The sequence below is a fragment of the Papio anubis genome, chromosome 2 (assembly GCF_008728515.1).
Source record: "Papio anubis isolate 15944 chromosome 2, Panubis1.0, whole genome shotgun sequence".
Lineage (NCBI taxonomy): Eukaryota > Metazoa > Chordata > Mammalia > Primates > Cercopithecidae > Papio > Papio anubis.
The window spans coordinates 1752321-1768917 of record NC_044977.1 but is presented as its reverse complement, the minus strand read 5'-3'; the positions used below and the strand labels follow the sequence as shown (position 1 = coordinate 1768917).

Here is a 16597-nt window from a genome sequence, read left to right as displayed (position 1 = left end):
CATTTAGAAATAATTGTTTCACTGGATCAAATACTTTCAAAACTGGTTTTACAATAGGATTAGAAATTGCATTATCAGATTTGGAAAAGTAGATATATCTCAGAGCTGTGTGTTTGGGTAGAAATTATCCTAAACTTTAAGTTCTTTTAGGAAAGGACTTCAGGCATCACATCCACAAGAATCCACAGCACTCACAGACCAGACTCGAAGTTTTTAGATAGGCAGAGCCCATTCTCGCAGTCTTCCCTGTGCAAGAAGAAATGCTGTGATAAGAGACAGCCCATCCACGGTAAAATTGGTAAAATGCATTTCCCAATGTGCCATCTATTTGGCGGCCTTGCTGTCTTTGTTGGACAAATGCTAAGAAGTCTCCTTCCTCAGTGTTCAAACTGAGAACTAGCTGGGGAAGTGACTACATCATCAGAGGGACGGTCAGTCCGGGATGCTGTGGAAGATTCAAAAGGCTCTCTTCTTTTTCTTTTTTCTTTGGCCAAGAGAAACTTCCTCTTGAAACGTGTTTATGGAATAATTCACGAATTTCATACAACCTCGTAGGAACACTTCTGATCATTAAATGTTTTGCATAACTTGTGGGCTTGTAGGTCTATTTGAAAATGAGGTTTGAACATTTCTCTAAGATATTCTTCACTAGTTTCGTCAATTCAGCAAATATTTGCAAGGAATATAAAGAAAAATTATCTGCCTTATATATTCTAGAAAAGGTGGAAATATCCATTCATCTCAATTCACTAGAAAACCAACAGGTCCTCTTCTTGTGTTCAATGATGACATGCCTACATCAAACCAAATTATGATATTATTCATTTATCCCATTTTGCATAACCATCATATCTAAGGCAACAAAAAAAGGTTATTATATTTGAAGTCTACTTCAGTGAATTATATTCTATTATTTTTGCCCTAACATTAAAAACAAACAAAAAAAATTACATAAAATAACTAATTGGGCAATGCCCAGATTGATTTTTTCCATGAAATCAGTGTTTCTTAACCTCAACAATCAGCATTTTGGGTCAGATTCTTTCTTCTTTACTGTGGGAGTTGTCTGGGGCATAGTCAGATGTTTAGCCACATTCTTGGTATCTACCCACTAGATGCCAGTAGCACCCAATCTCCCAAATGTGGCAATCAAAAATGTCTCCAGACATTGCCAAATGTCTATCAGGGAATGGGGAAAGCAAATTTGTCCCTAGTTAAGAATCACTGCACTAAAGGCCTAACTCGTGAGTACCATGTGTCAGTCATAGGACTGGATATTTAGAATTGAAGATAAATAAGGCAAAGGGAGTTGGAGAGATAAAGAAATAATTATAATAATGATATATCTAAGCACTATTTTCTCTTAGAAAATTGTTTCAAGTGTGCACAATGGAGACACTGGGGACACCACACAGTATATTTTGAGCAGAAGAATCACTTTATTTTCTGTTTACTGAACTTCGGACTCTGTATGAGTTTTTCAAGTTAGAAAGTTATATAGAATATACAAAACAAAATGTTACCAGCCATAGACTAACACACGGAGTGAAGAGGATCCCGGGTCCAACATAAGATATGAGCACAGGCTTTTAATATTACAGAGAGCTGAGGTTGGAATCCAGTTTTGTTACCCTGTTTCCTGTGACCTGCAGCATGTTTTTCGCTGTCTCTAACCTTCAGTTTTCTCCTCTGTTTAAAGAAGGAATTCATACTTCAAGGCTGTTGGAAGCATTAATTAAAAATATTGTGTAGCCACTAAGCAGAAAGCCAGTGGGCCCTTGAAATAAAATTAGTTTCTGTTATTAGTTTTGAATATGTTTTATTAGAAATGAATTACTGTATCTAGTAGTCAAGAAAATGGTCCTTGGATTTGTATTTGTATTCAAATCTCTATCATTTAAATTTGCCCCTCAGATTCTTCATTTATCAAATAACAATAAGAGTGCCTGTTTCATAAGAAAATTGGAAAGATTAAATGAGCTATTTCTAAGGAAAGCACTTGTAAATATGAGCTATTACTCCCATATTTAATATGTTTTAAGATGCACATTTTTTATAATTTAACACCTCCAAAATTAGGAATCATCTTATCATAGACGGTATATCACAGTTGATTTGATTATTTTTCCTCTCCTTAACTGGGAGAAAAAGTACTGTTAAACCTCACAATCAATGCTACCTTCAATTCAGTGACAGAAAACACTATTACATTATTAAAAATGATGAGATAATACATTTTGACTTCCGTATTTATTGAACACAACACCTTTTGACCAGGCACCCAAGTTATAAACCTCAGCATTACTTTTAATCTCTTTCCAATAACTCTGACATACAATTATTTTCCAATTGAAAAAAAAAAGATTTTCTTGTATTACCACATGTATTACTGTTCATATTTGTGTAACTCACAGGCAATACCTCAATATATTCCCTAAACTATATTTCAAACAGCTTCCTACCAGGTGTGCCTACTTCCACACTTTCTCTGTTCCAAGCTAGTCTACATAAAAGAATCGATTTTCTAAAGGTAGACACAAAGATACATTTCTATTCAATGTACTTCAATTAATCCCCATCTTATGATGTATTCCATACAAACACTTTACTTGAAATTAAAGGCTTTCATAATAGAACCTCAACTAACCTTTGTGGCCTTAAGTGCCACTCCTCTATGTTCCAGGCAAACCGAATCACTAATTGTTGGCTTACGCTTTCCAAAGCTTTTTCATCCTGCTTCCTTCTTTTGAAATAGCTGTTGCAGCTCCACTTATGAAAATTCAATTTTCCCTTTCAGACCTATCTCTAGTTTCATACAGGAATAGACTATCTTTTATTTTCTGAAGCCATAAAGAGCCTCAAATATCATAGTTTTTATATAGTTCACCTTATTTAATAATGTTATGCATATCTCACACTCCCTACTAAAATCCTTGAGAACAATCTCATCTTTGTTTTTATTTCTTGAAAAATCAACACAGAATATTCAATGGATGAGATTATTTTTTAAATAATTCTTGATATATAATATTTGATTAGTCTACATTGGAGATTTGGGGTTTATGTTTGAGAAAATCAACTATATATTTGTCTTACTATAAATTATTTTCATAACAAAGATAAAAACATTTTCTTTCTCATTTTTAAATAATCTCTCAAATAAAGATAACAGGTCTCTTTGACTGTTGTTTGTGGTGGTAAATATTTGGACAAACCATTAGAAAATGTGAGTTAGTGGTTGGAATGTTCATGGCTTTAATTGAACACAATCTTTTTTTGAGAACCACTGCACTGAATGTCTTACTGGTGAATACCATGTGTCAGACATAGGACATATTTTTGTAACAACTGACATTTATTTAAATAATTGCGATGATATTGCATACCCAACCAGATCGTCTTTATAAAGGTTTCAAATGTCTATACTGATGAATGAGTTGAATGGTATTACAATACCTTTTCTAATTTTAACATCATGTGCATAAGAATAACTGGCAGAATTTTTATACTGAGATCTAATTATGATGTTATCCCATAGATCTATAAGATGAATCACTTCTCATAGGGACTTCTAATTTCTTGGCAAGGATTCACTGTGCCCTAGGGCTAACCTCCCACCTCCAAATATGGCCTTTTAAAACAAAGCACCAATGAGTTACACTACGTAACAACTAAAACAGAAATCCCCCAAAAAATGACTTTACAGAAGTGGATTAGGGTATACCCTGAAATACTATGAAATTATTGAAATTATTTGTCCTGCCATCCCTTATCTTTGGCAATTATATCTCCTTCTCACACTAACAAAGATATATTCCCTGTTCATGTAATTGTAATTCTGGGTCTCAGAAATTATTCTGTTTTTACCCCTTCTCTTTTAATTCATACCGGTTAATTAAAATAATTGTATCAAATAACAACTTTTCCTGAGGGATCATTATATAGCTTTTAAAAAAATGAAAGAAAAATTTATTGGGTAGAAAATATATAGCCTAGAATTCACTCCTAAGGTAGGAGGAGCTAACTCAACCATCCATGGAACTGTTGATATTCAAACATTACCAGGAAATTAGCAAAAATCATACTCTTACTACCTACTAATTTATTTTTTAAAAAACTTTTAATTTCCTCCAAATAGTTTTATTATTATTGTTATTTTATTTATTTATTTATTTATTTATTTTTTGAGACGGAGTCTGGCTCTGCGGCCCAGGCTGGAGTGAGCGGCGCCATCTTGGCTCCCTGCAAGCTCCGCCCCCCGGGTTCCCGCCATTCTCCTGCCTCAGCCTCCCGAGGAGCTGGGACCACAGGCGTCGCCATCGCGCCCGGCTAGTTTTTTGTATTTTTAGTAGAGACGGGGTTTCACCGTGTTAGCCAGGATGGTCTCGATCTCCTGACCTCGTGATCCACCCGCCTCGGCCTCCCAAAGTGCTGGGATTACAGGCGTGAGCCACCGAGCCTGGCTCATTTTTGTATTTTTAGTAGAGACGGGGTTTCACCGTGTTAGCCAGGATGGTCTCCATCTCCTGACCTCGTGATCCGCCCGTCTCGGCCTCCCAAAGTTTTGGGAGGTGGCTCCCTCCCACGGCCTGGGATTACAGGCGTCAGCCACCGTGCCTGGTCAGTTATATTATTATTTTTTTAAATTTATATTTAAAATTTTTTTGTGGGTACATGGTAGAGAACATGAGATGATTTGATACAGACATGCAGTGTGAAATAAGCACATCATAGAGGATGGGGTATCTATCGTTCCCCTCAAGAATTTATCCTTCGAGTTACAAGCAATCCAGTTCCATTATTTATTTTAAAATATAGAATTATTATTCCTGACGATACTCACCATATTTTAGTACACTTAAATTTGGTCTGAGAACTATGTCAGGCAGTGAATGTGAAAGATGAATTAAACTAGCAATACTCTACCAGAGTTCATCATTCTAGATGTATACATAGTCCTCCCTCAGTATCCACTGGGGGTTAGTTCCAGGACTGCCATCCCCACAACCGTGAAGATACCAACATCTGAGGACATTTAAATCCTTTATATAAAATAATGTAGTATTTGTGTATACCCTATGTACATCCTCCTGCAACTTTCAATCATCGTAGATTATCATATCGAATCTAATATAAATGCTATGCAAATTATTATACTGTATTTTTATTTGTATTATTTTTATTGTTTTTTTTTAATTTTTTTAAAATCAGAATTGGTGGTTAAATCTATAGATTTAGCACCCATGGATGGAGAGGGCCAATCATAGTCTACTCATACTATTTGACTCCAGCAAGCACTTCTTTAACTTCTAATATGTTTCCAGTGAAATTATCTTGTCTTACCCAATATAGTGTTGAGAAGGAAAGAATATAAGTTAAAATATTCCATGAGAAAAAATAGATTTGTTTTAAATTTTGTGTCAATAAGTAGTATAAAATAATGATTTTGAAGGAAAAGACATAAACTTATTTATTTGACATAATAAACATATATTATGGGAAATAAGTGCCCTTATAATAAAAATTTTCAAAACTTTAATATGTGCTTTACTATATGGATGTATTCTGTGACTATATGATAAAAATTCTACTTCTAACTATATGATAAAAATTCTACTTCTAGGCAAGCATACGCTAGGCTGTCTTTTCCTTATCTTCAATCCCAAATAAAAAATGAAGAAAAGTTGTTCCCACTCAGCACCACTAGGTAGAAGCCAAAAGTGTGGACTTTGAAGCCAGACATTCTAGGTCCCTTACTTGGTGAGTGACGTTGGCATATTTACCGTCTCTGCATATCAGTTTTCATATTTATATTATAGTATAATAATGTTTACATCACAGCATTTTCTAAAGATAAAAGAGCACTATTGTAAAATGCTTAGAGTATTTCTGGTATAGAGCAAGCACTATGTAAATATCATTTATTACTATTATATTTATGGGAAAGGAAAATGCAGTCAGAAACAGCTATTTTGAATCAATTTTGACTTTTAAAAAATAAAAGCCTAAGTAAGCATTCAGGGTCAAGAACCATTTTGAATGAAAAATATGCCTAAAATATAAATACGTTTACAAGATGCATTCTATACATAAAATGTGGTTGTCATTGGAAAATAGATATATAGGTAATATTAATTTTCTTCTTTAGGTCCATTTATTTCCATTTTCTGGTTTCTTTTTTTTTCTTCTATTGAAAAAAAAAATTACCGTGCTTCTCTAATTGCTTTGAGTGGTTGCCATAGAACCATACAATTTCAGAATTTGAGGACAGCACCGAAACCATTCAATCCAACATAGTTTGCAGATATGGACTCTGGTACTCAGACATGTTACATGAATTGCTTAAAATAACGTGATGAATTATGGCAGAGCTGGGATAAGAACACTGACCTCTTAAATTCTATTTTACCTTTCAGCCTCACTTTACAATTCAACTGATTAAGACTAATAACAAAAATCAGTTAGAAATATATTTTTAGAATAACCCCTGGGGTGATTAAAATTTATTTGCATGATTCTAACCACAAATTGTCTTATGCATACAAGTGCTTGTGTTAATATAATTAAACAACTTTTTTTTTTTTTTTTAACCGTTTGTTTAGAGTTAACATGAGAACCTAGGTACAGGGGAGAGTGTCTCTAATGGTACATCTCCATCCACCTGTGTGATATGGCATGCTATGAGAGGTATCTTATGGTAAGCCTCTGGCTTGCCCTACAGTTTGGTTTAAGGTAATACCTCAGCCTGACTGAACGCTCCAACAACCACACTTTGATGGAAGAAGCACACCTACTGTGGCTCGTGTTTTGGACATGACGCACATGTCAGTGACAGGTGGCACGCAGACAGATCCTTTCGCTCTGCATACGGGCACCTGGTCTTGGCTCTGCCCACATACAAGAGCTGTCAGTTAATGGACAGCAGAGCATCTCTGACTTCAAGGCATTTCATCTTCCAAGTGTGTCCCAGCTTGTTAGTTGACCACTGGCCAGAACCCAAATTGGATGCGAGTTCCAGCATTGTTCCTAAGCTGAGATTCTTAACAGATGGGCCAGTGTGGTCACAGGACTAGGCAACGTGCACTCCCCACCCTAGGTGGCAATTAGTTTTGTGTTAACAGCAACTATTAGCACCTAGTTGATGAAAACACAGGAAAACTACCATTCTGTCATCTCTCTGAAAGTTGTCAATTAATCCTGTTTGTAAAAACAAAATCTATTATGTTCAGTTTCCAAGAAGGTAAACTTGAACTGTTCAGAAAGTTTAAATTTTTATAATGTCAAGACATTTTATGTGTGGCTTACGAAGTCGGTCTAAAAATTAGCCTAACTCTATTGCTGTATAGTATGTTTATATAGTTATTCATAATACAGTATTTCTAACCAATTATCTAAGTTCGTATCTAAAATATAAAATTAATAGGTGGCTCAAATCCTTAAATAATTAATAATCATATAATTATCATGCCCTCTCATTTAAAATAGAGATTTCATGCTAGACAGATTCTAAGTCCAGTCTGGCCCTAATGCTTATTAATGTGTGGCCTTAAAAACCTAACTTGTTTAAGCTTCTGTTTCCATAACCCTCAAATAGGAGTAATATTATGCTATAACACTATTCTTTAAAATAATGGAATTTTTAAAGCATTTTAAAAAGCATTTATTGCATTGCAAGGCACATGGTAAGTCGTCCCTAAATACTTGCTTTAAACATTAAACAATGTTTTTATAATAATGGTTTTATGCTTATTACTCACAGACAAACAAAACAGTATGTGTGAAATGTGAAGGTCTCAACCCAGGTGACTGATTGCACTGCTGCTGGCACACAGTACTGGGAGAATGGATAGCTTACGACAGGTGGAAAATGCATGGCAACTTTCAGACTTGGCAAAGTCACTAGAAACATTTATAAATGAATCTATATAATTTAAAAGCAGGCCAGACACGGTGGCTCACACCTGTAATCCCAGCACTTTGGGAGGCCAAGGCAGGTAGATCACGAGGTCAGAAGTTCCGGACCGGCCTGGCCAACATGGTGAAACCCCGTCTGTACTAAAAATACAAAAATTAGCTGAGTGTGGCAGCGTGCACCTGTAGTCCCGTCTACTCGGGAGGCTGAGGCAGAAGAATTGCTTGAACCCGGGAGGCAGAGGTTGCAGTGAACCGAAAATGTGCCACTGCACTCCAGCCTGGGAGACAGAGTGAGACTCCGTCAAACAAACAAAAAAAAGCGTAAGTGATATCTATTTAAAAATAATATTGTATATGTTTCTATGGAAATCATATGGCCAAAGATAGGAGAATGTGTCATTATATACAAATTATATATTTCATATTTCTCAGCATTAATTATTTTTTCCCTGTAGTTATAATTAATAAATGCCACCAATCAGGTGGATTTGTAAAACTGAGGCACCATGTATGTGCATCCACTGTACAATGTTTACGGTGCTTTGAAAAGGTTGTATCATTTTCATAGCCCTTTGAGTTAGAATGTGTGGCATAATTCCTCACCCTCTAAAATGAGTCAAAATACAGGTTAATTGTCAGACCTACCACATTGCTGGTCCATATTTTCAGGATATAAAACACAGAGTGTAAATAGCTGCTTCAAGATCACATTCCTAGTTTGCAGTAGAGAAATTTGTCAAATATCATTTCCAGAAAATGGGAGTGTAAATAAACTAAACGGTCAAACAGTAGCAGAACAAGGCCTGAAGTCCAAAACCCCTTGGCAATGGCCTAAATATGTTTATGCTATTGTAATTTGTATTACAACGTCCCATAGTCATTGCCCATGCAGTTTCTGTTTTCAGACAGACGTGACTAAGACATCTGCATGCATAAAAAAGAAAGATTTTTTCGTTTACACTTTTCTTTATATTTCTGACTTTTAGGAACCGGTCCATTTTTTAGATGTCATTTACAATATTTCGTACACATTGCTTTTCTCCTATTCTTAGATTTTCCTTCTTTTGCTAAGACCATTTCACTTGCCCAGTCTTTACCAGCCAACCTAATCAGTGTGGTTATTTATCAGGGGCCCAAATTATTGCATGTCTTTGATGCATACACTCTATGTGAAGAAGGCCAATCACCTCCACAGGGTAGTTAAGCACCTGTTCAGCATCCCTGTGTCCCAGAAGCACACGCTGTAAACAATAGAGCTTCCAAACAATTAATCTAAACACATTTGCTGGGGCTAAGAAGGACACTTTGTATAAAAATGCATCCAAAAAAAAAAAAAGAAAAAAGGAATTGTAAGTAGTTCCATTCAGTTTCTTTTCTTAAAGAATCATGTGTTTATGCAAATCTCACATTTCATGGAACTAAAAACTCTGAAAATCCTCTCTTAAAATAGACTTGCACTTTAGAAAAGGAAATGTTGTCAGTGGGTTAAGGAAAATTGATAGAATTTTGCTCTACGTATCTTGAAACTCTTATTCTCTACTCCCTTTCCTGTTTTATGAAATATTCATTAATTATATCCACTATGTGCAAGCCATCAACTAAATTTAGAATTTGCAGGCATACATAAGAATGTAAATGGCATATTTTATTTCCTTTTTCTTCTGACAAGCGATTTTGAACATTCCTTTCTCTATTGTGGAAGACAGAAGTTGTTATTGAGGAACTTAGTGTCACTTTAGAGTTAGTTTAGAAAATAAAAAAGAAATAAAAAAAGAAAATGGAGCTAATGGTAATATGCTGAAAATTACATGATTGATGAGAGATATTAAATCTCCTGTTTACAGTTCTTTAAAGGCTGCTAATAATGAAATGAAATACAAAGTCTGCTGACATGCATAGATAAGAATTCACAATCAGATTAATCACACTAACTCTTATCCAAGTTCCAAGAGGGATTTTAAAAAAAATCTCAATATTAAATTGAACAGAACACTGCAGTGTTGTCATATTTCAATTTATTTTTATATCTTTGGTTACAATTTTATTATATTGTTTCTTTATGTCATGTTATTTGTGTTATGGTAATGTTTCTTCATTTTATAATTTTTTACAGACTTTCAGCACATAAATATATTTATATAACAAAAATACACAATAAACTTATGTTATGATGGAACATGGCATGAGGTGGAACCTCACCTCATTTATTAAAAATACTGGCAACTTCTATCACCTAAAACACTTTGTGAAAAGGTGTATTGAAGGCACTTAATCAAGAGAGTACTAATAAGCAAAATGTTGGATATTTGCCCTCAAAAGACAGACAGTACCCAAGAATATAACTAGAGCTGCTCCAGTTTACTTTCTTTACTGTATTCAGAATGTAAATACTTTCCCACGTCGTCCAATCTCACTAATATAAAACAAAAACTAAAGAACTAATAACAGTTAAGTTACCTTGTTTCTTACTTTTTCAAACTTGCAATGAGCATTATAAATGTAGTAGGCACTCACTAAATGTAGGTAAACCCAAAAGTGCATCTTCTACTATTTAAATTATGCTTTTAAAATGTGCTTTAAAAACCATAATTTTTATAAACTATAAAATGCCTTTCACTTGCTTGTTCCCCCTACTCACTTTATTTTCACATTAGTGTATGAAATTTTTGTCCCTAATATATATGTATTGAAACCTTCTAGAAAACAGTATTGGTACTTGGTACAGAATCAGTATGCTTCCTGAAATATTCAATTGTGAAATGGTAATATCTTCAGAAGTCTCTGCAAGGAATTAACAGTTTGGCACTAATGTGTATAATGTAGACTCCTTCCCGTTTTGTCCCTTGGTCACATGGAAAATGTCCACATAAATAACTTTCCCTAGTTGAGCATAAGGGTTATTGTTAGACTTGCTATGCTTCCTACCTCACTGAAACATTCATCTTTTCAGAAAATGTTTTAATACAACTCACTGAGTCTGTTGTAATTTCATTAAAGGTAGTTACTGAGAAAGGTCAGGAGTTTAAGACTAAATAAAAGAAAGAGGCATATCAGTACTACTTAAAAAATATTTTCAAGGCAAGGGGAAAAAATACTCCCTTAATTCATCTCTGGTTACTGAAAGGTTGGCACAGATATCTTCTTCTGTGTTGAAGATTTTAATAGATCTTACAGCATTTCATAAATTTAAACTTGAATTGAAAAGCTTTTCTTGTCTCCAAAAGAAAAATAGTCACATATTACTTACATAGTAATTACAGGCTATGCAGCTGTCCTACAAAGCCTTCCTATAAATGTGTTAAGCATGAACCACTACACAAACCTTATTCAAATTTCATTAAGTGTTAAGCCAAAGAAATGTCATCCACCACACCAATTGCTTATACAAGAACAATGGCCATCTCCCTAGTCTGAGACCTAAATAATGTAATAGAATCAATGTTGTTGATTTAGTCTATGGTTGGCTAAAAGTTATTACTGTTATTCCTCACCAAGGAAAGAAGTGTCTTTCCCTCTCATTATGCATAAGTGAGGCTTATGCTAATACATACAAATTGAGGAATGAATAAACTCCTCTGAAATATCACTTAAAGACTGGGAATTCAAGAAAAAGTACATGCTTCTTTCATGATGAAAATATTGACCTCAGTTTCTATATTACACTTACCTTGCTTTAAGCCTCTGTAACAAAACAATTTAAAGCTTACACAGCACTTCCATTTGCCTAAGATTTTAAAAATATTTAACTGGTTACACAAAGTACTACAATAATATGCCAGTAAAAAGAATAAAGAGGCCAAAGCTATGAAAATGTTTTAAAGGAAGTTAATGAAACTAAGATTTCTCATGCTTTCAACCTTGTTGTTTAGTGGCCTTGATATCATACCTTCTGAAAATGTAACCTGAATGCTGTTGTTTGATTTATGTGTATCATTTGTACTTTGAAGCAAATGAATTTGGCAAGATTTAGAGAACAGTGTAGCAGCTTAAGTTGTCAGGTTTATGACCAACACCTACATTAAACTGAAAATAATCAAACTAGGCTCAATTCATTTTTATTTTACCTTAATTCAGAAACATAGACATGTTAAAATGCAATGCACACTTACAATTCTCTATTTTTAAAACTTTTTTCAACAAGCTCTTGCTCAATGTTTGAAAATTAACAGGGTCACGAGTGCTGTTATACGGATATAATGTACCCCCGATACAATGTGATAAGAAGAGCATGTCATTTCTATGGCATTTTTTTTAAAAAAAACCTATGAACCCATTCTAATAGGAGAAAACACCAGACTAATCCAAGTTTGGGGGACATTCGATAGCGTACCTGGCCAGTACTTCCCTGCAAGGTTGTTAAGCTCACAAAACCAGGAAACACTAAGAACCTGTAACAAGCCAGAAGAGACTGGAGAGAGATGAGAACAAATGCAGAAGTCTGTGACAGCCAACTCAATCATTACCTGAACAGGACTTGGAGTAGAAAGAGGACAATGATGAAAACCTGGGAGATCCAAATAATGTATACACTTTACTTAATTATTACGTATCAAGGTTTGCTCATTAGTTGTGACAAATGTTTTATAGTCGTGTAAGATATTAACAATAAGGAAAACTGGGTGTAGTGTATATGGAAACTCTGTTACTTTGTTACTTTCCTATAAATCAAAATTATGCCAAAACTGAAGGTTTTTGAAGTTACAATGGACAAGACCATATACTCCCAGTTTTAAAAAATAAACCTTTGTTTACACTAGGATAAATTTTACTATAGAATTAATCTCTTCACCTTACTTTAACATTTTAAAATTATTCATTATGTGCTCTCAAATTTGAAGCAAGTTGTTGACTATGTGTAGAGGATGGACAGTAACAGTTCAATAGTGTAAACTCTCCTTGTTTTCTAACCTGCTTCTCCAATGAGATGGCATGAAAAGCCTCACATTGACAAACATCTTCTAATAATACCATTCCTTTGAAGATAGATGTCTGGCATTAAAATGATAAAAGAAACACAGTAATGACTTTCCCTACTACATAGGCCGAAAAACTAACTGAATTAATGTTTTCACTTGTTTTATTCCCATAGATTGCAAAGAACCTCTCAGTAACTGTTATAAATGGTTGGTGCATTCAATCCATGAGTGACGTGTCTTTTGAAATAAAGTATCCTATCATATCTTGGGATTTATAAAATTGAAATTTTGAAATGAATGTTTACATTTAGGAAAGTACTGACAGCAGTGAAAGCACATAAAAGGTATATAGCTTCTGTAGAAGCCTGGTTAATGCCAGTCAGTTGAATGAAACAAAGTTTTTCTTTTTTTTTTTTTTTTTCTTTATGAGACAGAGTCTCATTCTGTCACCCAGGCTGGAGTACAGTGGCAGGATCTTGACTCACTGCAACCACCACCTCCTGGGTTCAAGTGATCCTCCAGACTCAGCCTCCCGAGTAACTGGGATTACAGGTGTGCGCCACCACACCTGGCTAATTTTTTGTATTATTAATAGAGACAAGGTTTCACCATGTTGGTCAGGCTGATCTTGACCTACTGACCTGAGGTGATCAACCTGCCTTGACCTCCCAAAATGCTGGGATTACAGGCATGAGCCACTGTGCCTGGCCAAAAATTTGTTGTAAAAAACAAGAACCAGTAAAACACGGCCTGTACAATTTTATGCAGGCAATAATTGGAGAATGTATGATGGTTATAATGTCAGTAGGCAGAACTAGCAGGAAGCCATAACAAATCTTAAAGATAAAATTACTTGTGTTAAAACAACAACAACAACAACAACAACAAACCACTTGAATTACTGATTTGATTCTAAATGGCAAGGTCTTAGGGAAATTTATATAACAACAAGTTAAAACTATTTTCATATAAGATGAAAAGCATTTTTGAATAAGATGAGAGCTTGAGAGCTTGGGTTTGAGGGCTTTGTGATAAGAACAATAAGAAAGAGATGGAAGAGAAGGTCTCCATGAAGAGATGGCAAGAAAGAAAGTGACAGGAGGTCCCTGTGTTAGAAATCCCCTGTGTGAAAAATAATGCCAACTACTTGCTACCAGTTCAGTGTTGTGCTGACCTTTCCTTTACTCCAGGACTTACAGTCAGCCACATGCAGTAGTCTTTTGTTAGTTATGCTTTGGGCCGTAGAGGTGACAAATGGTATCCAGAGTGGGTGAAACAAGGGAACAGGGCAGTCATTGATGGAGGCATGCAGGGGGCATTCTGCAGGAACGGAGTAGTATTCCTCAAAGGGTCCGGGGAAAGAAGGCACCCAGGAATCCCTGGTATCCAGGTATAAGAGGTGAAATGAAGAATCAAGCATTGATGTAGATATTCACTGAAAGAGTGACATTGAAAGCCTTGAGGACTTTAATATACAAACAGTAAATATGTGGCTTGCATATGTAAAAATCACATGAGTGAAAATACCCCAAGACATAGGAGTATATGGTGGTGGCACTGTAGCTGTCCTTTTCTTTCTTAATTATTCATTGGTTATCTAGCAATAGTCCATCCATAGGATGGTCTTACCTTCCTCTTGGCAAGTCTGCATCATCCTTTTTCCACCTCACAGTTGGTTGAGGATCTCCTTGGACTTGACAACGAAATTCTACAGCTTCTTCCTCCAGTACCACCTGGTTAATTGGCCTCCTGAGAAATGTGGGTCGTTCTTGAAAAAAAAAAAAAGAAAGAATGGTAAAATGAGATAAACTATTATATGTGCTTTAATTACATTATGAGATAAGCAAAGGAAACCTAATTTACTTTTGGTACACAGGTACCTAACTCTGTGGCCTTGTGAGTCCAACAGCATTCAATAAAATACAGTATTTTGGAACAAAGGAATAGCTACAGTTTGCACTTAAGATGATACAACCTTTGGAAAAAATATTAAATTGATTTTTCACTGAATCCCTGAGCTAAATCAGGTGGATCCTATCATAAAAAATCAGAACACTGAATTCTACAGGAAAAAGAGATTAAAAATGATCACAGTAATCTATTGTCAGGGCTCAATGTGGGAAAACTAAAAGTTGAAAGGAATAAAAATATTTTAAAAACCAAATATTAATATTCCTCAAGAACGCTAGAGAAAATTTAAAAATGTGTACTTTCGCATATATATATAACCTAAATTTTCCCACTTAGGCTATGATTTGATAAGGACTTAATATTCCCATACTATTTTAACTTCATATATGGAAAGCTGTCTACCTGATTTTTTTTTCTTAAATACAGAGACTGCCATTATTAAATGTTGCAAACTATTTATTTATCAATTTTTTGAGGTTTTCTCCAATGGTCTTCTCTTAAGTGTTTGAGATATTTATCCATTTTTATTTTACTTAATTTTATGTTTTTTATTTCTTCGGTAGTCTGTTTTACTGTTTTCATCCTCTCTTCTTTTATTAATCTGTATTTGGCACTGTTAAATTGTATTCTAGCACTCTTCGACATAAAGCTAGAGAAAAATAAGTCCTTATCCATAAAAATATTTTCCTGTCCATAAGATTCTTAGCTTCTGAGGATATAAAACAAAAAGCAGTTTTATGTATTGCTAAACACTGGCATTCCTTGTCCAGTTTCTTTCCTTTTGGATCATGGTCTGAGACTGGAAAAATTTTCATTTAAATTTTATTAGCCCATATCTAAAAATCACAAACAAATTCAATATTGCTACTTACTGAGGTAGAAAGAGAACTAAGCCAAGGAAAAGAAAGATGAGATTCATAGGAAGTTGACACGATTCATCTGGCCATCTGGACATATTTAGCCACCTAGGACTTGAGTTTCAAACCTTCTAATTTAAAATTTTGTACACAGTGCCACAAAAACTAAAATGTATTTGGCAGGAAACCTTCAAAGAAAATAAATTACTTCAAATAATAGATTTTAAGAGTATAAAATAAGAGTATTTTATTTTATTGACTAAATCAAGATCCATATTTATAAAACAGATGTGTGAGTTGCAAGATAAATATTTTATTGCAATAAAACCAACTATCATTGGCATTTAGAAGGAAGACAGTTGTATCTCTGCAGAGAATTTGACAGTAGGGATTAGAATTTTCTGTGTATGCTTGAGTATCTGTAGTCTGAGACTCAAAAATCCCAAGCCATAAAACAAGGCAAATAGAATTTTATCATGAAAAATTTTGTAAATGCAGAATTGACAAGCAATCCATAAAAACGAAAGAAAAACATGGTTGCATCTAAAGATTTTAGACACTCTGAATAAATTAGCAGCAAATTGTGCCCCACAGACAACAGAACAAACCTGCATGTCAGATAAAATAATTTAGTGTGATTTTTTTCCAACTCTGGACCCTATGTACCCAAAACAGCTATTTCGGAGCTGGAATAGTTGGTATTGAGCTATCATTTCTGGTAGTTAAATAGCCAATAAGATTAATATATCCTTATGAGGGTCCCAAATGTTAACAGTAAAAAATAAATAATTAGCATAGGAAGCGGGATTGACTTTTTCTGTGCTGCTATCAGGTGCAGCTATTTATCCAGTTCATCCAAAAACTACATCAACCCAATGTTAAAGAGATTTGAGACACTATTGATATTACTCAAGATTGAAAAATGATTCATCAAGAGGAGACCCTTCCTGTTCCCTCTGATTTTAGCGGGAGTATCATACTACATCCTGACACTGGAAT

At 34.7% G+C, this 16597-nt stretch overlaps 1 protein-coding gene across 9 annotated transcripts in view; it reads right to left on the bottom strand.

Moving 5' to 3' along the window:
* Positions 1-16597, bottom strand: part of ROBO2 (roundabout guidance receptor 2) — a 1748812-nt gene that overhangs the window by 144726 nt on the left and 1587489 nt on the right. For all 9 annotated transcript variants that reach the window (XM_017954070.3, XM_017954059.3, XM_017954063.3 and 6 more), the window contains one exon: positions 14460-14598. In XM_017954070.3, the coding sequence (XP_017809559.2) occupies positions 14460-14598 (139 nt within the window). The remainder of the gene's footprint in view (positions 1-14459; positions 14599-16597) is intronic.